Consider the following 21876-nt stretch of genomic DNA (forward strand, 5'->3'; position numbering starts at 1 on the left):
GTATGAGAGGCAGTCCTGCTTCAGCTGACCCCTCCAACTCATTTGTGTAGAGGGAGATTGCTTTCATGTACTCAAATTCCACTGAATTCACCTGAAGTGGGTGTGAGTGCCCGTGACCTCCTGCAGCCGCTTCTGCAGCATGAAGAGCTCGGTGAGGTATCGCTCCTCGGTGTCTGCAGCTTGCTGCTGGTAGTGATCTCTGAGACGCTCCACCTCCCGTCGGTGCCTCTCCTCCAGTTGATGCTGCTTCTCCTGCTCCTCCGCCCTCAGCCTCTGCAATTCCTCAGTGTGGCAAGTAGATGGTGCTCCAACACACTCCACCAGACCTGACCAATGGAAGAAATGTGTAATTCATTCATTTAAAATCAATGGCATTGAGATTAGAGTCAATTAAGTGGTGTTATTACAAACCTCCCTGACCAGACTTATTTTTTATTGATCGACAGAATAACTGCAGGTCTACCTTTACCTGTAGAATGGCTCATGCTGGCGACTTGTAGACGCAGGTCAGAGATCTCCTTCTCACTACTGGTCTTCAGTTGTACCAACGCAGTTTGCAGTTCCATCATCTAAGAGACCAAAAGAGTTGTTGGTGTGTTTGTATAGAAATGTCTCACTCCATATCAACTGTGCAAAATAAGTATGCCAGTGCATAAAAACATTAGTACTAAAAATCTACAGATTTGTTTTAAATTATAAGGAAATAAGCTTACATGTGTCAGGTAACACAAATCAAAGTAATAATTTTAGATTTAGTTTTTTGTTGCCATTCAGAAGAATTTTAATTTTCCAGCGTGAACTAACACCTCACTCACACCGCATTCATAAGTAATAAGCAGTGTGGAACAGGGACACAGCCCCTGCTAACATGTAGCTGAGGTTTTACCTTGTTCCCGTCGGTCCTCAGCAGAAGCTGAAGCTGCGACAGTCGACGGTGCTCCTGCTCGATCACCTCCCTCACCTGCTCGAGATCTCTGTAAAGTGCTACAACAGAAAGCAGAAATTCCACGATTTCAATGGATACACTGGATGATTATGAATAAGCTACTCATTTCATTCATGTCTTTTAAAAGGATTTTGAAAGTATAACATCAGCACAAAGCGCTGCTTAGAATAAAAATGTGAAATACTTGTTTTGAACTGCAGTATAATTCATTTACAGATAAATTACCTCTGGCTTCCATCACTACGGAGGAGGATTCACTCATTTCTGTTCTTTCCCTTGCAGGGAGCTGCTGGCCTTCTGAGTGAACACCCTTGAAAAAGTCTTCCCCAAATATCTTTTGAAAACACTGAACACAGAGACAGTGTTACACACTTTATATTAAAAATAAAAATTTAAACATTTATTCAATCGTTACCTGAATGATCTCACTACATTCATCCGACACAGCTTGTAAAATGTTCTGGTGTTGGAAGATTTTTGGTTTATCTGTAAAAAAATTGGCAGGGATTTCATATTAAGTGATCATCTTTTGAAAATATTGCTTCAGACAAAGCCTGGAAACAATATAACTACCAGTGTGAGACATCAGCAAACAAGAACCCTTTCCTGCTGGGACCAATCATCAATGATCGCTCCTTAAAGCCTCTCTGTGGAGATTTCTGCTTTGGCGTTTGAGTGCACATTTGCTCACCATGATCTTTCAGGTTGTGCAAAGTGGCATTAGCTTCCTCCTGCAGCAGCTCCAGCTGGGCCGTGTGGATCTGAGACAAACTGAGGCGCTGGGCCTCCATCTCCAGCCTGCACTCGGCCTAAAAACCACAGGAAGAACCAAAACGTCAATGTCAAGACGTGATTTTATCCTGCAATGGTTGAATTAATATGCTTCAAAAAGATGACACTAAAAAACACTGTTGAAATAAAAATAAAAGTACTTGGTTATATATAACTTTGTATTCTTAATTTGTTATGCATACGGCTGCACATATCCACTCATCAGCAGAGCTAAATACTTATAAATTATATAAATAAATGGCATGATTCACTCATTCTCTTTTGAAGGCAGCGCAGCAGCACTCGCAAGCCGTGCTGAGGATGAGAGGTCCGCTATTATCACTTCTATGACAAACAGCGAGGCCTCTGCTCTACTTATGCATTATGCATCGGCACAAATTCATAAGGGCTACACAACAACGAAGCCGTGATTGTGTTACCTTTGATATCGGATGTTTAAAGTGCACTCCGCACTTTAATTAGGCTGTTTTGAAACACTTTGTTATGATATAATTTCCCAAACTGAACTAAATCTGACAAAGTGGAGCAGAGAGTCCTTTCAAACTGCTTGAAACATGTAGGTGGATGGGAGACAGTCGGCTGCTGTGTTGTGACGTTTTTCCGACACATTTGCAAACACAGACGTCAAAAACAGAAATGCTATAAAGATGAAAATTACATAAAATCCTGAAAAAAGTGTGTGACAATTATTTCCCTTCTTGAAAGAACCACTCGTGCTAATGTACTGTATTTGTTTTCAAGTGGCTTCGAGGCCTTGTAACGTTGTTGTATAGAAGTTTTCTCAATGGAGCAATTACATGAGTCGTGTCAACTGCAGGCTGCTTGCCTTTTTCCACATTTATTGCTAATGGGGATATGCATCAATGGACTTCCGTATCAAAATAAGGGGTTGAGGGATGCCTTAAATACAGTTTAAATCCTGCATCTCACAAAATAAACGTAATAAACTCAATGACAAATTACAGGAGGTTTTGTTTGAGTTCTTTTTCGATTTAAGTGACATGTTTTTGACATGCATCTTAAACAATTCCGCAGCTGCTAGAAAAATGTCTCACTTTGACATCTGCCTCTAGGCTCTGTCAAGGATCATACTCCATGCACCAGACAAACACCATCAACCATGCAGCTGCAGAAAAATCCTTTCTTTTCCGTTGATTGAATTTTGCTGGCAGCTTTTATAATAGTATTTATATTTTCTGAGGCTTCCTTTTCCACTTCTCACAACCCCAAATACACTCTTGTTACATTTTGTCAACAGCAGAAAAGGCAACCTCACATGGAAATTTTAATTTTATTTTTGAAGAGTCACATGAACTGATAGTTAATAATGAATTGTATTCATGAGGATAAAAGGAGACATTTATGCCTCTTGTAAGCGGTCGTTGGTTTGCCGTTAAACGACACTGTGTGATGTAAGAACGAATCAACTGCCACCGGAAAACAGAACATGGGATGTGAGCTTGAATGATTTTTTACATGCTCAGTGTTCTGTCCCTCCTCTTCTGGTCCCTGACACACGACAGGCTCCATGTAGCGGCCGCTCCCATGTCTGCTCACCTAAATAAGCAAGCAGGATAAAACACGGTACACTTTAAAAAACAAAAAAACTTATGCGTTACACTGTACAAATGCAGATATGCAAATATGACACCGATGGACAGTCAGACAAGATGAACCATCACTTCCTGAGGGGGGATAAAACTACAGTTTGTGCAGAAATATTATTCATTATGTTCTCTAACCTAAGGAAGAGGATTCTGAACGTCGTCTAGTTGGCCTTCATTTCAGGGTTTTTTTTTCACAGAATTTATTTAAGTTATGTAAGATGTTGAATGTACAAGTAAATTAAACGCCTTGCTTTAAGTGTTGTTCTAATTATATAAAATATAAAAACTTAGATTAAATGGAATTTACCCAATTTTAAAACTAATTCTATCCACATAAATGTCATGGTGGACCGTATGTAGGGTTCCAACTCAGGAGGTGATAAGGACATGGAACACGTATGAAGTGGCAGACAGAAAATGAACACTTTTCCTAGTGTAATTGAGACGCAGCTTGACGCAACACAGACACAGAAGTGACCGGGGTAAAATGGCTTCTCACCTCAAACCCCTCACTCCCTGCAGGATGGAGAGAAACTAGAATGTACACATTTCTACACAACAGAAATGATTCAAAGCTATCAGAAGACAGCAGGTGATTTTCCCCTTTTCAGCTCTTGTTAAAAGACAGGCAGCATCAAAAGACAGCTGGAGATAAATATTGTATATTTCCCCTTTAAAAGTAGAAATGAGCAGAATATTGGAGTCTTGACACATACACAAACAGGCAGACTCTTTACATTATTCTTTCCAAATAACAAGTTAATGTAATGATTTCTAACTGTCTGCAGGGATTTTAAAAAAGCATCAAGTGTCAGACGGCGCTGCTCAAATGCAGCCTTAAGGAGCAAGACTGCAGACATTCAGGCAATTTGTAATCATGACCATTAGTCACAAGCGGGAAAAAATATCAATGCTGGATTGTCTTGCACATATTTGTTGTTGTGCCACAGCTGTTGAGCTTTTTGAAAGCAATACCACTGCTTTTTTTTTTTTTTTTTGGAACGAGGAGAAATCAAAACCAGCATTAATTATGAAAGTGATATGTTGACTATGCACACTTTTGGACGTGAAAAGCCCTTTCAGTTACTCAGACATGTCATTTAACCAGACTTCAATGAACAGCAGAGAAAAAGACAGCAGGGTTTTTCTGTTTTTTTTTCAGGAGTGGTGCAGCAGATGCAAGTGAGTGCTCACCCATTTGTTGCTGTAGTCTGTGCCTTCGTCTCCCTGGCACCCATCAGTGGAGTCCTCCTTCCTGGCCCTCTCTTGTGAACATGACATAACCTGGCTCTGCATCTGAGGCTGGATCGCCGACTCTGCAGCACTTGTAGCTCTCTCTTCCTCCGCTGCTGCCTCCTCTTCCTCCTCCCTCTGCTTTTCGTCTCTGCAGTCTGAGGCGGCGGTGCCTGGTTTACGCTCCTGCTTCGACCTCTGCCGTCTCTTGCGCCTGCTTGACCCTGAGGCTGTGGACTTGTACTGCGAGGATTGTCCTTCAACAGATCCTTCCCTGGAGGACTGACCTGCTGCTGCTGGGGATGAAGTCTGTGAAAGTCTCTGGAGCTCCAGGGTCTGCCGAATCCTGTCTCTCTCTGACTCAGCCGCCTGTAAGAGGGACTGAAGAGGCTCCGTCTGCGCTTGCAAAGACTGAATCCGAAGGTGATGATCATCAAAAGAACAAATTGGCTCAATAGCTTGCTCGTCTTGTTGAAGCTTCCTCTGCACATTCTGCTCCTTTGCCTGCTCTCTCTTCTTGTCCAGTTCGTTCCTCAGGCTTTCAGCCCGCGCAATAACTTTTGCTTTTTCTTGTCTAACTTGAACCAGCTCTTCCTCCAGCTGTCCCACTTTGCTCTCTGTGAGCATCAATTGCTCTGTAGCTTTGGAAAGCCTCCCAGCTAGGCTTTTCTTTTCCCTCAAAGTAACGTCAAGCTTCTCCATTAGCTCAGTAGTATCTTTTTCTATTACAGACTTTGGTGACACATTAGTATTCCTTTCATCCACTTTGACATCCCCGCCGCTGTCCTCCTGATCCTGAATCCGTGATTGTAGGCTGACAATTTTTGCCTCAAATTCCAGCGTCTCCTTCAGGATCTTGTCTTCTAACCGCGTCTTTGTCTCAATAAGACAATCGTTCTCCTCCTTCAGCTCATGGTAATTTACCTCAAAATTCTTCTCAGCAAAAGAGAATGTAGTCTTCTGCTTTTCGATTTCTTCATTGAGCTCAACTAGCTGTTGATGTATTCGACCGTTCTCTTCTGTGAGTGCCTCGATTGTCAGATTTTTAGATTCCAGATCTTCTTTTAGAGTCTTAATAGACTGAATCCAACACTGTTCTTGTTCTTGAGCTTGTTCTTCTCCCTTTCTCAGTTCTTCAAGCTCTACCTGAAGCTCCTGAAGCTGTTGGACAAGCTCCCCAGATTTAGAGCTGTGCAATGCAAGCTTTAGCTCGTCTTTGAGTCGACCAATTTGCTGGCGAAGCTCATCTCGTTCTGAGGTAAAAGTTGCATTCTCTCTTTGTAACAAGTGTAACGTTTCTTCATAACTCATGCGCAGCTCATCCAACACTCTCTCGTGATTTACAGCCGCTTCATTCAGAAGGTTTTCGGTGTTCAGGAAGCTTTCCCTTTGCAAGTCCTCCCGAAGGCTGATGAGCTCTTCCTCGTGGCTGAACAGAAGCTGAGTCCTCAGTCGTTCCAGCTCGGCTTCCTGTGACTGAGCCATCCGGTCAAGCACAGCATCTTTCTCCCGCTCCAGCATCTCCAACTTGATCTTATAGTTAGTTACCTCCGAATCGTGTTTCACTTCTTTCTCTTCTGCCACTTCCAGAGAAACAGCAAGCTCCTTCTTCAGATTGTCCATGGACTCACGGAGGTGCAGAAGTTCACATTGTTGGCTTTCCTGAGTGGCTACCCTGTGGGAGACCTGCTCCAATTTTTCTTTAGCAGACCGGAGATCTTGGAGAAGATTGTCAACCTTGGCCTGCAGGTAGATCTTCTCTTCAGAGACCTGATTAAGCTCATGTTTGGCTCTATTATGCATCGCCTGGTATTGCTCCAATGTGTCTTGAAGTTCGTCAATTTTAGCATTGAGACTGTTGACCTCAGCAGTGCTAATAGCAGAGCTTTCAGATAGTAGTTGTGCTTTTAGAAGATCAAGCTCAGAATGATGTTTTACCGTTATTTGCTCAATTTTTGCTGCATGTTGCAAATTAAGTTCCTGCTTCATCTTGACTATTTGTTGGCCGTACATCTCATCCAGCTCTGCCCTGAGAAGTTCCAGCTTCCACACAGTTTCTTCCTGCATCTTTTGGATGGTGTCACTCTCGGACAAGTTTCCCTGATGATAACGCTTCTGCAGGTCCTCTACTGTTCCCATGAGCTGCATGATTTCATTGGATGACAATCGCTCTTTCTGCCTCGAGGTTGCAAGTTCAGCCTTAGAGCTTTCCAACTGCCTTCGCTCGCTCTCTAATTCAAATTTATAGTCCTCTAATTGACTTTTACAGTTTTCCAAGTTAGACTTGTTGCTTTCCAACTCATCCATGCATCTTTCAAGCTCTGATTCCTTTGCAGCCATGCGCTGCTGGAGATCAAACTGAAGTTTTTTGGAGGACTCAAGCTCATTTTCAAGCTGTGCAAGTGAGCGGTCCCGTTCTAAATTGATTCTCTCTTGCTCATCGGATTGGTGCATAATTTTCTGATCAGTAGTGCGTCCCTCATGGGCAAGTTCATTTCTGAGTAGTGTCAGAGACAGTTCGTGCTCTGTGATTATTGCAGTTTGTTCAGAAATGAGCTGATTTTTCTCTTTCAGTGTTTGTGCAAAAGTCTCCTCCGCAATTCTTAACTTTGTCAGCGAGTGCTCGTGACTCAAAATAGTCTTTTCCTGCTCAGCAACGAGTAGGTCCTTTTCATTTATCTGCTGCATTAATGATTCATCCGTTCTCCCCATCTACAAAAAAAACCAAAAACATCAGCAGCAATAGGGACAGCAGAATATGACCAAAAATATGTGCAGAATCAAATCAACAACTTCCTACCAGCTCCATCTCGTTGATCTTGTGCTGGAGCTGGATGATGTGTTCCAACTGTTCGTCACTCTTCTCCCGGTGGAGTTTGGACTTGATGTTCATCTCCTCCAGCTGCTGCTGGTACTGCGTGAGCTGCTGCCTAGCTTGAAGAAGATCAGCCGCTGTGCTGCTGTGGCTGGTGTTTCTCAGTGTCTCGCCTGCCTGTAGCTGTGATTTATCCGCACCCAAATTAGTCTTAAGCAAGAAAGAAGAGCTAATATAACAGTATTATAGACAATTCCCACCTGCTGGAACTGAATTTGTAATTTTTGGCTTTGCTCTGTCAATTCAAGGAACTCTTTCATGATCTCGTCTTTCTCGTCTCGAGCCTGCTGAAGGTTGGATGTGAGCTGGGTGATGATGCCATCTCGCTGCTTCAGAGCCGCCTCAAAGTCCTGCAACTATAAAAACAGATCGCATGAATGATGCAGGATGAAGCTGATAGATACCTTAAAACTAGACAAACATGTTTGTTTTCCAGGATGTAAAATGATTTGAAATGAACATCAATTTGTGGCGAATGTTCTATGATAGCTGAGAGTGATTCAAAAGTGAAGGGAGGACACAAACAAGTCAAAATCTGACAGACCCTAAAATTAAACTTTAAAGGTATTTTAAATAGCAGTGCATGTACTCAAAAAGATCAAGGGCCAAAACACCAACAGCATTACAGACAATAAACTGATAAAACATTTACCTGCTGAACTTCATCCGTGTCAAAGGCAGCATGGATGTCTTCAAGTTCTTGATTCAACTCATCCAGTGGTTGGGTCTTCTCCATGTCCTGCATGTCGCTTCTCTTCGATACCTTTTGCAAAGGCTCCACGTCCTCCTGAGCAGGAAATAAAGTACTGGTTTAGCAGTGATAGGGTCTGCATTAAAATGACGTTTCAAGAATGATTAGCGCTCAGTCACAATCCCAGAAAGAGATTAGTTGGTTACAGGAAGCCCCACGATGGCATGCATAGTCAATATGTTACCGCTAGCAAAATTATATTCATCTTATTTCTTTGTTGAGTCTTTTCCCAAAGCAGTTGATGTGTGTTAGTTTATCAAGTTTCAACAATGCTTAAATAAAAAAATAAACCTTCCTACCAATGAATTGAATCGGATGTTTGGGTCTCCAAAGGAATCACAAGGAAATAAGAGGACTATCATTATGCCAACATTTGATCTTTAGTTCTTGGAAGTTATTAGACATTATTCAAATATTGCTGTAAATGCATCTCCTTTAGATTGTCTTTCATAATGAGAAACTACATAACATAATTTAAAAAGGCAGAGGTGACAGAAATGATTTGATATCATTACAATTTCTCCTTAAAAGAGGATTATGTGTTCAATCAAGATGATCATTTGGGGAAGATTTATTGGATCTCCTTCCACAGGATTTTTTTTCTAGCTTAAATTTGTTATAGGAGAAGTGATGTAACTATGGATTCTGAAAATGCCACTGTTCCCACATTGCAGTCGACATGTCATTTTCACCAGTTCTGGTCATGTTGCACATCAACGCTGCCCTGGCACCTGCCTCCCTGCTTTAAATGTCACCTCAGCCAATGTGAGATGAGTAGTTCTTTGTCAGCTATTTATGTACCACTCCTGTCCTCCCTCCTTCCACCATTCCTGCTTCCTTACCACCTTTCAGAGATGTAGGCATAAAGTCAAGGAAATACAGCAGAAAAGAAGATTGGTTAATAAATTAGAGGAAATATTGCAGAGGACTGGAATACAAGCAAATACAGCGCAGCAGCAGCAGTCAGTGGGTTTGCTAGCAGGTCCAGATGAGCTACTTGATTCAATTACTATACCCAGATAAATTCTTTTGAAGACATCATTAGGTTCTCTGTCATCTCATCATGGCACCCATTCACCTGTCAAGTCACAACGCTGTCAGTCAAACGTGAAGATTTAGGACTTGTGATGGTAAGACTAGTGTGAGTTTCAGAGAGCGTCATCGGGTAGATCTGTACAGCTAAAATCTGGTGATTTTAAAAATGTTCTTAAATGTCAGTTTTAGTATGGAATAAAAAATCTTCAGACAGTATTGTTTACCATAAGAACAGATGTTCTCAATGTTTGAATGTTAAATTGCAGGACATCTGTAGACCCACAAGGCAGGTTTTTCTCAAATGTCAGTTGACGGTCTGACACAGCACTGAAAAAAAATCATGTCATAAAGTAATAATGTTAATACCAATACTGAGAAAGGTGAACTCACCTCTGAGGAACAATCGTCAGCAGTAGTCGATACTTCACTCTCAGGCTGCAAAAGATTAAAAAAACCCAACAATTTAAAACAATTCTGAAGACAAATTCAACAAATAAAGAGGTACATCACACAAATCAAGATTAAACAAATCCACACAAAGGTAGACGGATGTGTGACGTGTTAAATGAGTGGAGCTGCAGCAAAAACCTGAGGGTCTTTTCACGCAAGAAGAAAGGCTGCCGACATTACAAAGAAATATTACCCATGAGCCTAACCTACTTCTGCGCCACAGCTCCTGTCTCACCCCCACAGAGTAATGGAGGTCATTACTGAAATCTATTTTCAAGTTAACTCTTGCTTCATAAAGTGGAACTGTATGGAGCCAATAATGGGGGATCAGGTTTTGGTTTGACTGAATGCCAAATTAAATATCAGCATCTTGCAGAAATTAAAGCATATTTCATATCTCATAAAATATTTAATATCTTATTGAAATATCAGTGAAGAGGAAGCTCTTGTAACTGCTGTAGCATCAATAAGTCAACACGCTGTTGGGGTTTTTTTTGTGTTTGTTTCCCATTTCAGATGTCTTAGAGACACTTGAGAACAGGAAACTGTGATGCTGTTGCGTTTCCACAGCAACCCCTTCCCATTCAGGGGCAGCACCATCAGTACCAACAACTCTAAAAGACAGCTGAAGCCCTTGACCTGCTGGTCTGAGAAGAGGAAGAACATCCTGTGACATGAAAAATACAAGAAAAATAGGGCTTTCAGTGATTTCCCTGAATAGATAATGAACAGCAACAGTGCTGCATGCGTCAGTGTATTAACACAAGTTTAATTAGAAGATGACCGACAGTGTGTTCCACTCCACTCCCAAGGTAAAAAAAACAACATCCATACATTCAACGAAACTTCTATGAAAGATTAGCGCAAGGCCACGAATCAGGTAACACAGACCAAAGCATCTCAACCTGCTTTTTCAAAAAGGAAATTGTCTGTTTCCATAGTAACAGATTTTGTCGGCCGTATCATCCAGTACAGTGATTTAAAAAAAAAAAAAGAAAAAAAAAAGACAGAGGGACTGAATGATGACAGAAGAAATGATGAAGAGAACAGACTGGTGATGTTTAGTCATCAGCTTTTCCACTAATCTTAGAAAACAGGAGTGTTGCTGCATGTTTAAAGTTTGTGTGTTTCTAAGGGATACGATCAATAATGCCTTTAAAAGGTAAAAAACACATATTGAGGATAATGTTTAAATAATGAGATGACTTGCAAGTTTGAGAATCTTTTAGATTTACAGCCGGCAATGGAAGTGCTTCCAATGTAAAATAAAAGAAAAAATATTTTGTGTGTTCAATTCATAACAAAAAAAGGGTAAAGCTGAGCAAAGCGCTTAAGATGTGTTTATAGTTTGTCAGGTATGATCTGGAAAAACTAGCAAGTATCAGTAAATTGAAAATATCAAGCAGACATGTATGTAAAAATCTAACTATGGGTAACGTTTAAATTTATGAGGCTAGTTTGTATAGCTTGCACAATATGAACTGGACAAAACTACACCACAAAGCATTACCTACTCCACCAACAACTGCTGGATCTTCTGTTCACCAAACTCATAGCATAAAGTCTGTCACAGCCTTCCATGTCAACTATTTACACACAGGTTTAAAAGGAATGAACTCTCCCGAGTATAAAATGTCAGAGCTGCATTTACCCTAAGGTTTTTCTAATGAATGTACCTGTTACAAACTAGAAATCTTACACATTTATGGAGGAAAATTTGCTTTATTAAACCCGACTGAACTGTGTGAAAGATTATTCCTTATTTATGCGGAGGTGTTTGCTTGCGTGTATCCCTTTTCCATTCATGTATTTTCATTGAGGTGTGAAGGTCTCAATATTTCCAACAAGTACTTTGTATAAACTGTGACTCATATTCCTCTTCAAAAATAGACAAAATATTGCACATAACCCCACATGAATGACATCACCTCTACGAGAAACCGAATAACACTATACTGTATTCATAACTCATCTCACATTATATATAAAGAAAAAAAGCCTTGCATAGGGCCTACATCGCTGCTGTGTACTCCCAAGGAGACGGGTTGTCATGACAGCCACGCTGGAGTCGTTAGGCTCTGGGAGACAATAGAAGCCAAAGTCTGGAGAGACAATGAAAACCAGACTTGTGCTTTTCAGTGCAGATCAAAATTTAAGATGATCGAGTTTGGAAGGAGCGGGCAGACGTGACATTTAAAATAACGTTCAGCAGAAACAGGATCCTTGTCAGCACAGCAGCGCTCAAAGGACTCAGTTTATGAAAGACGCCTGCAGGTAATGTAGAGACGTGGCCAACTCAATTGGGCTCACGACGGCTAGACTCCTAGCACAGGTCGCCAACATATTCTGTTAGGCAAACTGAGGCACACAACCATCATGTTCACTTTGTGTTTAAGCGAGAATCACAATGACAACACATTGCGATTCTCTTTATTTTCTGGCAACATTTAAAGGAGAAAGGAACTGAACCGTTGTACCCTGCCACCAGGAAATTTAGATCCCTGTTCAAATCAAGGGTCTCGGTTGGAAAAAAGGTCTATTTGGTTGCTTGTCAAAGCAAAATGCTGCCATACTGACAGCATGGAACTGAGCTTAGTGGCCATTATTAAATCAAATAACCTGCAATTACATCTAACACCAACTGAATACCAGTGATTGTTTTATGTCTGTGTATTCAGACTTGGCAATAAAAATAATGACACACACACACAGATGAAATCTCCGATAGGCCTGTGAGTTCATGTGTGTGTGTGTGTGTGTGTGCAACACACACTAAAACAACAAAAACGCAGTGATGACAGCAATGAGCTTGACCTGCTGTAGGCGTAACCTGACAGGGATTGCAGCACACGGCCCCACCCACATGTTAACGTTAAAGACTCAAGAAAATACCATTTACATACCCAAATGAGAATTCAACTTGTGAATGAATAAAGGATTGAACAGAGTTCAAATCCTAGCATGGAATGAAGAAACGACTGGACTGGATCGACCCAGAATGAATCGTCTAAATTTTAATTTACTATTATTATTAAATCAAAGACAACATACCCAAGAACTTCTTTAAAATGCGAAATTATTTGGAAATTGTGTTAAACTGAGCCGTTTCTAACTTTGAAACAATTTCTAAACATGAGCATCATGAATTCACATCAATTAAGATTTGATAAATATATGTAGTAATTTGAGTTGACGTTATCACTGAGTTAAAATATTTATCCAAATTCTTGAAGATGAAATGACAATAATCATCTCATCTTCAGCTGCTTTTATACTTTGAACTTCACAGGTGTTACTGGAGCCTATCCTGACTTGCTACAAGCGAGAGGTGGGGTACATCCCGGATGTGTCGCCACCTACAGTCAATTTAGACTGATTAATCCAACTAAATTGCATGTTTTTAAAGGTGGAAGGAAGCCAGAGAATCTGGAGGGAACCCATGCAGACATGAGAATATCATACAAACTCCACACCAAAAAAGGAATAAAAGCCTGTGAGGCGCATTAGATATTTTAATATCTACCTCTATGGTGTAGGTCTGGTCATGCTTGACAGTCTCTCCACTCTTCAGTGTCTTAGTGAAGGTGAACTCTTTGGTGGATGGGTCTTTATTTCCGTCTTGTGACCCATCTCGTCCTCCAACTAAACCCTCGTCACTTCCCATAGACTGATCCGGCTCGACCTGCACCCTTCCCACCGAATCCCCGTCCGAGTCCTCCGCTGTCTTCTTTTTCTTCTTCTTCTTCTGTTTCTTTTGAGAGTCGGCGTAAGCTTTCCTTTGGCGGTACTCAGCCAGCTGAGGAGGGAAGAGAGGGAAAGACAGCATTACACTTTCTGCTCCAATAGATGTGCTTGGGATTTAAAAACGATATCATCTTCTGTCTACACTTTCCCTCGCAGCTTCCAGTACAGATCTTTGTTTCTATGACTTAATGGAAAGAGTTATTGGCTTTAGCTTAAGTAACAGTAATTAACAGAATAGCAGAGGATGAGTCCAACAAAAAAAAAAAAAGAACCTACTCTGAGTCGACATAGTTTTGTGATACACAAGCGAAACATGGTGTGTCCCAAAAAAAAAGAGTTTCCCTGTTCCGAGCGAGTCCTCCCTCTCCGTGTCCAAATGACCAGACATGCTTCTTGGCGTCCAAAGCGCTAATCCTGACTAAAGGGATTAGATTTTGAAACTATGTCAGCGATCTGTTCAAACAACCTGCGTCATCCTCACCATTTTTTAGATAGTTTTTGCTTTGTTCAGAGTGAAAATCTACACTACTTTTTTGTGGATATGAGAAAAAAAAAGTTGCACCTTTGGGACAACGTCATCCATCTTATTACATCTGTCACCGAAGTGGAAGCGACAAAGGAAACACAAGTGTAAATATGCATTCCGTGTTGCCACTCTGTCAAATAATTATTTTGCGCTGTGTCGCACAACAATCCAAAACTAAAAAAAATTATCCTTCTGAGCTGACATAAACACAAAAGCATCAAATCCTTTCATTTGAGAAGGAGGAATAATTAATTTACAGTCTTTGAGTTTCAATAATTAAACCCCGCAGTTTATTTTGTGTCATTTCTCAAATCAATGAATATAATCCAACACTGGCTCGCTTCTCATTAAAACAAAAACAAAATTATTTTTAATTGTATTAACTGAAATTATTCATACAGTTTCAGTACTGAAGGAAGTACTCCCAAACTCTTCCCACATGGTCAATGATCATGCTAACCTGCTTCAGTACATTATTTGTTCTTTGATAATAAATTTAGAACATCATCTTCACACAGATGATGACACTAAATACTCCTCCGGCACAGTTGGCAACTCTGGTGTTTATTATTTACGAGCGCACCTTGGATGAAGGGATGAAGTCAGCTGAGTGGCGCAGACAGCAGGGCTGATGGTGTCACAGCACAGCTGGTGCACGGATTCCAACATATGTAGACAGACTGTTTCCAAGGATACCGCACTAATGCCTGCTCTCCTGACATAGGAATGCCCATGTAGCCCATGGGAGAGATGATGACACTAAATGCATAGTTATATGGGTTTGGAATTGCTGTTTGGAGATTACAATATGTTGCACTTCTTTCAGGTGTAAAAATATGGCAGAAAGAAAATCTAATCTTGATATCTGAGGGGCTGTGATGAGGATGTTGAAGAAGCAACATCAGGATAAAAGTAACCACAATCTGACAGCTCCGATTTTGTGATGTTACACAAAAGAACAGAGGCTGTCGTGACGGCTCAAAGGGCCTCTGATCTGCACACACACACACACACACACACACACACCCAAATATGTTGTTTTTTAAAATACTGGCGCACACCCACCGATATGAAATAAATACTACTCTTACATGACGGTGAATAACAGAGGGCCTCTTCGAACACAACAACAAGACTATTCTGTACCTAACACATCAGAACCGGTGCTGAATATGAAGCCAGTAGAGATCACCCTGCGGTCTGGAAAAGTCTCAGAAACCCCGGTGTTTGTTTGAGCGGATTATCATCGTCGGATGCCCTATTTGGCCGGGCAGAGAAGAGCATCGGTCGAGCATATGGAGCACGGTTGCCTGAGTAGCCATATCACCATCTGGGAAAGCAGAAACTACGTAGGTGTATCACCATCTGCTGTCTGAAATCATTTACACAGACATATTTATTTACACAGGCTTCTATTTGGACTAAGCTGACTAAACGCATCAACAACACTACATTACAGTCACAACCTGGTGTAACTGTAGAAGACGGAGCCACAAAAAAATCACTTCCAAAAAGGTGTTTATATAGTTTGACGAGTCTGCATGAATATTGGAAACATCACAATCAACATGTTGTCCACTCGCATCACCTCTGGTGGCAATGTTTGCACATATGAATCTAAAATCAAGTGTGACATAATTTAACCAGAATTTAAACACGCCTGGGAAACCTGTGTGAAGCACAAATCTGATCATGAACAGTTCAACGTCAGCTGATATTGAAAAATGACCTTCTTAAAGTGTATATTTAATCTTCGGCAAAAGAATACTGAATGCAGGAGTTTAATAAAAGTATTTTAACAAAATGAAAGAGCATGTTAGCTCAGCTGAGGTTGAACGTCCAGGACATGACCGGTTTTGTATAATTTCTAAGACAAAAAAACACAAAAGCATTAAGAAAACAGTGCGGTGGAAACTGTCATGCATCAATGACATTGCGTTAGTCATACACACACTTTCAAACTAGTAGTCAACAGAGTTAATGTGTGCTGTGGGTGAGGCACTGAGTGAAATCACTCCAAACACAGAAGCAACTTTAATTGAAATTCACAGACAATAAAATGAAAGTGGCCAATAAAGAAGGCGACTCCTGCCTCTTCACGCCGCTCAGACTGCTTTGAAAGGCGAGTGGAAAGACACTCAGCAGGACATTCTGATTCTCATCTTTGACACACACAGGCAATGAAAATTGCAATCTGGTTCAGTTTAATCTGCAGACTGTCAATCCACCCTCTTAGCTACACTCGTGATTTTGTCTGCCTTTGCTTTGACACATCCCCGCCATGATGAGAGTCAAGCATCCTTAAACTCACAACTATATGAGCTGCTAAAGTGGAGCACTCATCTGAAATGCATGACATCAAAGAAATGAAGTCATAGAAGCTGCATGAAGCATTCTAATGTGAATATATTCAAATGTTACATTTCAATCTTAAATTAATCTTTACAATTATGAATAAATGATTGGTTATGTTGTGATATATTTTACAGTTTTCCCATTCAAAAAAAGGTTTAATTTCAAAAGTATGGTATGATATCTAAATGTAATTCAAGATATCCATCTAAAATAGCTAAGATTTGATGAGTCGCACCATGTGACAGGTATCGTTAACAACTTTCTATAAATATCAAAGAGGTGAAAAGGGCTACCTTCAGTCAGAAAACAAGCTTCTGGATGATGTGACATGTACAGAAAGTTGGTTCAGTCATCAAACCGGATGCTGCTAATTAAACCTGGACAGCTGCTAAGACTTTCACAATCAATTAATCTCCTGGTAATCCCATTACGTGCCACACAGAAATTAGAAGAGCTTCAAACATACTTGTCATATATTCACACACCTGATGGTGATAAAAACTAGCATTAATGATGTTTATTTAGCCTTTTTCATTACCAAACCAATAAACACACTGCGTGACAGTGAGGCCTGCTCATCATACAGACCTATACAAGGTACTGTACATCAATCCCTTGGATTGGTCACCTAAGGGATTAACCATGCAGACCAAACTAAGTCGATAAACCTGACATTGACCTTTAGGATGCCAGCCTGGAAAGCCACTTGCTAACTGCAGGTGCATTGTTCAAAGTGGTTGTGTTACACAATGATTTTGTCATTTGGGTTGAATATATCTCACTCATCTGTCATCATAGCAGAGAGTAAACTTAGTGACTCACTTTCAAACGCACATAAACAGACAAGCTCCCCAACCTAAGATGTGTTGACCCCTCGGGCTAAATTAAAACCACTGCAGTGTCCTCACTGCGAGTGGGTCAGGCTAATTTTGAAAATGCTAGAAGATAAATGGGTTTCATTGAAGATTACCATTTTTCAGATCAGACGGACAGAGAGGCTGATTTGGAAACAAGATTTTAAAAAGCACAAAGGAAAAATTGACAAGATATGTAAGGTTATTTCTTCCCCAAGTCCATCAATTCCTTTGACCTAAAGAAAAATCAATAAAATCTTTATTATGGAACTGGAGATCCGAGCCAAGACTATAGCATGAGTGACTCCATGCTGGTGATGCACATGCTGATATTTTAAAAGTGAATTATCAATCCATCAATGGCTAATGGCTTAACGATGACCCAACAACAATTGTCCACAGTTTAGGCTTGTCCTATTGTCTGGTATGATTCAGCACATTGTGGATTGGGGCATTTCAAACAAGCAACACAAAAAATAGAGATGGTTTTGACAGTCTCCCTTCATTTAAACTTCAACATGACCAAACCAAACGTTACCGAGGAACAATCGCTGGTTTTGACTTCTACAAACTGTAAAATTGCAGCGGATTTCCAGGCCGCATCACAGTATCCTTTGCACTATTACCAAAATTAATTTATGATCACATTTTGAGAGAAAAGGTAGAACAGATAGACATGGGCTCAACTTTGTTCAAAGAAAATGTGTGATATTTCGGAGGATCCAGTTTGATTCTGTGAGATCGTTAGGACAAACTGAGTACCCCTGTTAAACATCACCAATGAGCTGTGAAGGATCTTGTGAAGCTTCTCCCCTGAGGTCATGGTGGCATAAGAAAGAAACACAGCATTCATATCCTCCTCCAGTACAGAGATGTCTTTTATACACCAAAAAAACCACCACCAGAACTACAGAGATGGTGTTTCTCATCAATTGTTCCACCCCACTAGCTTAAAAGCCAGAGCGCCACATCTAGAAAGTGTCCTATAGTGAAAAATGGTCACCAAACACCACAATAAACGTCTCTCAATGAGTCTAATGAGACTTTTCAAGCCAAAATTCTCATGATTAAAACCAAAACTTTGCCTGGTTGATGTTATAATGTGGGTGATATGTGACACCAAGTTTGTGCCAAGATAAGGCAATCAAGAATAAAAACCCACAAACTTGTTTTATTTGCTGATAATTCCTCTCCATTGCCTGGTGTGTTGTCATCATTTATTTATCTATTTGATGAATAGAAGCTTTTATGCTTTTTATTGGTCATATGGCATCAAATATCCTTGCGCACAAGCATGAAACTCACACCAGAGATTGGTGTATCCGTACAAATCAATGCTGCAAGGTTATACAATAATAAATTAGAAAACCAAGCAAATTGCCAGTTGCATTGTCCATTATCTTATTGAAAAATGTTAACATGTGTGGGTTAAATAAGTAAATAATAAGACCAGTTAATTAGAAGGATAAATTAGGTGGTTTTGTAGCCACACAGCATTACAATATGCAGGGGGAAGGAGTCGTCCTGACCTCAGTGATGCTGCTGCTCGTTAATGAGAGCAGCTGAGCTCGCATGTGGGACAGTTTGCTGCAGCTAATGTCCTGTAATTCCTGTTCCACCAGCCTGTCAGCCTCTCCTCTGTTGGGTGTTTCATTTACAAGCGTTTGGATGAAAAAGACCTGACAGCTTGACAATGTAATTAGCATGAATGAGCAGACTCCTACAGTTCGGTTTCACAGTGATATTCGTGGAACAGAGGAGTGCTGTCGGACAGCCAGCATGACAAAGGAGTTCGGGGTTAGCGGCGGCTAGCTAGCACCTGTGCCAGCCGACCCCCGGATGTCACCGCTGGGCGGACGCGTGCTTCCTGGGACTGACAGCTGACAGGGGGTTACGAAGACAAGGAGTGGGGGGGGGGGGAGTAAAAAACAGCTGACAGACCCAGTTGTGAGAAAATGAGTTGTCAATTACATCAATTTACTACTTTATAGTAATTTTAGCAGTGTCAGAGTGCTGCTAACGCCAAAAACTAGGAATCCTTACCTTTGCTTTGCCGGCCTCCAGCTTCTTTTGCCGCTCCTCGTCTTCCATCACCGCGGTCCCTGTAGCTAAAACAAGAGGAAGGCTGCTTCATGCGAATATCAACGTTTAAAATCTGAAAAATAACGGTGTGGCTTTCATGTGGCTTCCAGCTTGCTGCCTCACACTTCCCGAGCGTTTACTAAGTGCTGTCTCCTTGTGGATAGTCCGCCGCCATGTTTTCCACGTAAACATGAGACCCAACTATGTTGACGTCCTCTTTAAAACCACGCCCCTCGCATTCCGCTCGTGTTGCCTTCCCGTGCTGTCCGAAATATCGCGATTGTTAAGTTTCCAGTTATTTAGAATCAATAGCTTTGATGATAATCGTGACATTTATCGTGTGATATTTACCTCAGATAAAGAAAGAATACCAAGGAATATAAAATCAAAGTTTGAAAATCTATAGTGAAGCGAAATAGATGTCTAACAGCGGGATATTTTAAGTTCAAATATAAAGACGCATCAAAAATACACGAATGTACTGTCACGTATAAGGTCTTTTAACTAAACAATATTTATCATATGAAACACAAACGTTTGTATTTTGTATAAAAATGAGGAGGCAATATAAAGATGGAAAACTCATGCCAACACACATCCAACATTCTGTACGGGTTTTATATTGTTATGCATTTTACGACATTATATGTCTCTCTACCCTACTTAATACATCTGCTCAGTTTCTATGGTAACAGGAAGACAGATCACTGGAGTGTATCCCAAATGAGATTTTTAATTTTTAAGACCCCTTTTAATTTACTTTTGAAGTTTTTCACAGTAATTTTTTCACATTTTAAAGCATGCATGTGCTATTCTGAGCAGATTTCAAACAGCAGAGATGGATCTTCATTGTACTGTAATCAGAAACACATGAGCTTCCTTTAGAGAATGGGACAGCAGGTAACTCAAGAGATTGGCATCAGGTTCTCAGACAGATGGGGGTGATTAAAGACAGGATGGACCCAATTAAAGTACAGCCTTCATGTGAAACCAATCTTTTTATAGATCATTGGAACAAATATCTGTTACTGAAGACATTCCCTGTATGTGTTCAGTCATTTTTCCGAATATAGATGCAGAATGCAGAATTTATGACCGTTTTCTTTGCTCATCTAAATTTGAAAATATATTTTCTGCATATATCATGAATAAAAGAAAATCAGCTTGTATAATGTGTATTTATGAAAAGTAAACTCAACCTATGGCTGCTGAAACCTCAAGGTCTACAAACTAGACAATTCTAAATTTAAGCGTTAGTGGTAGTAATAAATTGGCAAAAGTTAATGTAATAGTATCTTTCAATAAAAGTACTTGTAGGCACAGCCGCCATCTTGTATTCCAACTTGGTTTGTTAAAAGAATGACTCTGCTATTGAAACCATTCCGATTACGTATTTCAACAAACTTAAGCCTACTTAATAAAAGTGAAAACTCACCAGCTGCAGCAGGAGAAGATGCTCTTTGCCTTCCGCTGACAGGAGCTGAACAGCTTATTGTTTGGCAGATTTTGAATTCTACCCATCTTCTTTTGGACATTCTCACCAAGTTGGTCCCACCTGTCAACACCCGACGCTTGTGCACCAGCGTCAACAGGAACCACTGAGCATTTGAAAGTTTCTGAGTTTTCTAAATTATTCATGAAATGAAGGAGTATTGTGTCAGCAGTTACCCAGGCAACTTTACCAAGTCAACCACAACAAATGGATCAGGACAGAGCTAACTACATGGATTCAAACACAAAACAAGGCATTGTACTTCTTGAGTGTCGCTACTTCATAGACAGACAGTCAGGACTTTATTAATACCACAGAGGAACCTATAAAAGGAACCTATAAAACAATCTAAATAACAAGTAAAATCCATATGAGACAAACAAAAACAATATGAAACTATTTAGTATGTACTGTATACAGTAATACATTTCTTTTTGGTATATCAGTCTTGGTCACAAAAATCATTTTATGACAAATAATTAAGTCACAAGTAAACAGGAGACGACCTGAGGCTAACAAATGTCTGCAGATAAACTGTTCAATAAAAGCAAACCAACTACATTGAACTGTGTTGGAATTTACCCAGGGTGCACTCGGTCAACCGGCATCTGAGGACACGATATGATATAATCTGATGCTGGAAGTGTGGATGGTTACCACAAAAGGTCACAAAGGAGTGTGACAGCAAATTGTTTATATGATGGCAAAGTTCTGTAATCACATCTTACAATTAAATTCTTAAATATTAAATGCTAGCGTAAGTCAAGCACCCAATAAATTTCATATAATCAGTGTGTAATTTGTTGGAGGGGGGATGGGACATGACATGACTTGAAATTTGAATTTTTGGGGTGCTAATGTTACACATTACAGGTAAATCCTCTTGCCATGTTGCGTGATCGTTCCTTATCCATGGTCCTTAAGCCTAATTAGACCATCTTCATCATCTTCATCTTCCACATTGTGGCCGGCACAGTAAAATAAATGTTTAATGTCTTTTTCAGTTTGTATTAAATGTGAATGTTCAACTTTTAGGAATTTGGACTCATAGAGCTGACATTAACCTAAAAAATAATATCAAGCCTGGTTTTTTTTCATGATTTTTGTTTTTTAATCACATCCTGGGTATAAACA

The 21876-nt window shown here is 40.3% G+C and overlaps 1 protein-coding gene across 1 annotated transcript in view; it reads right to left on the minus strand.

The window, feature by feature from the left end:
* akap9 (A kinase (PRKA) anchor protein 9) overlaps positions 1-19418 on the minus strand; it is a 46946-nt gene extending 27528 nt beyond the window's left edge. Inside the window, exons 1-15 of the mRNA XM_068332243.1 lie at positions 19212-19418; positions 13213-13485; positions 9630-9674; positions 9220-9282; positions 8106-8240; positions 7654-7809; positions 7379-7576; positions 4540-7290; positions 3215-3295; positions 1638-1755; positions 1362-1432; positions 1172-1292; positions 887-984; positions 470-569; positions 92-326 (exon numbers count right to left, since the gene is read on the minus strand). Coding sequence (XP_068188344.1) covers positions 92-326; positions 470-569; positions 887-984; positions 1172-1292; positions 1362-1432; positions 1638-1755; positions 3215-3295; positions 4540-7290; positions 7379-7576; positions 7654-7809; positions 8106-8240; positions 9220-9282; positions 9630-9674; positions 13213-13485; positions 19212-19259 — 4493 coding nt within the window. The 5' untranslated portion in view covers positions 19260-19418. The remainder of the gene's footprint in view (positions 1-91; positions 327-469; positions 570-886; positions 985-1171; positions 1293-1361; positions 1433-1637; positions 1756-3214; positions 3296-4539; positions 7291-7378; positions 7577-7653; positions 7810-8105; positions 8241-9219; positions 9283-9629; positions 9675-13212; positions 13486-19211) is intronic.
* Between the last annotated feature and the right edge of the window lie 2458 nt (positions 19419-21876).

This window comes from Antennarius striatus, chromosome 14 (assembly GCF_040054535.1).
Source record: "Antennarius striatus isolate MH-2024 chromosome 14, ASM4005453v1, whole genome shotgun sequence".
In the NCBI taxonomy this organism is placed as follows: domain Eukaryota; kingdom Metazoa; phylum Chordata; class Actinopteri; order Lophiiformes; family Antennariidae; genus Antennarius; species Antennarius striatus.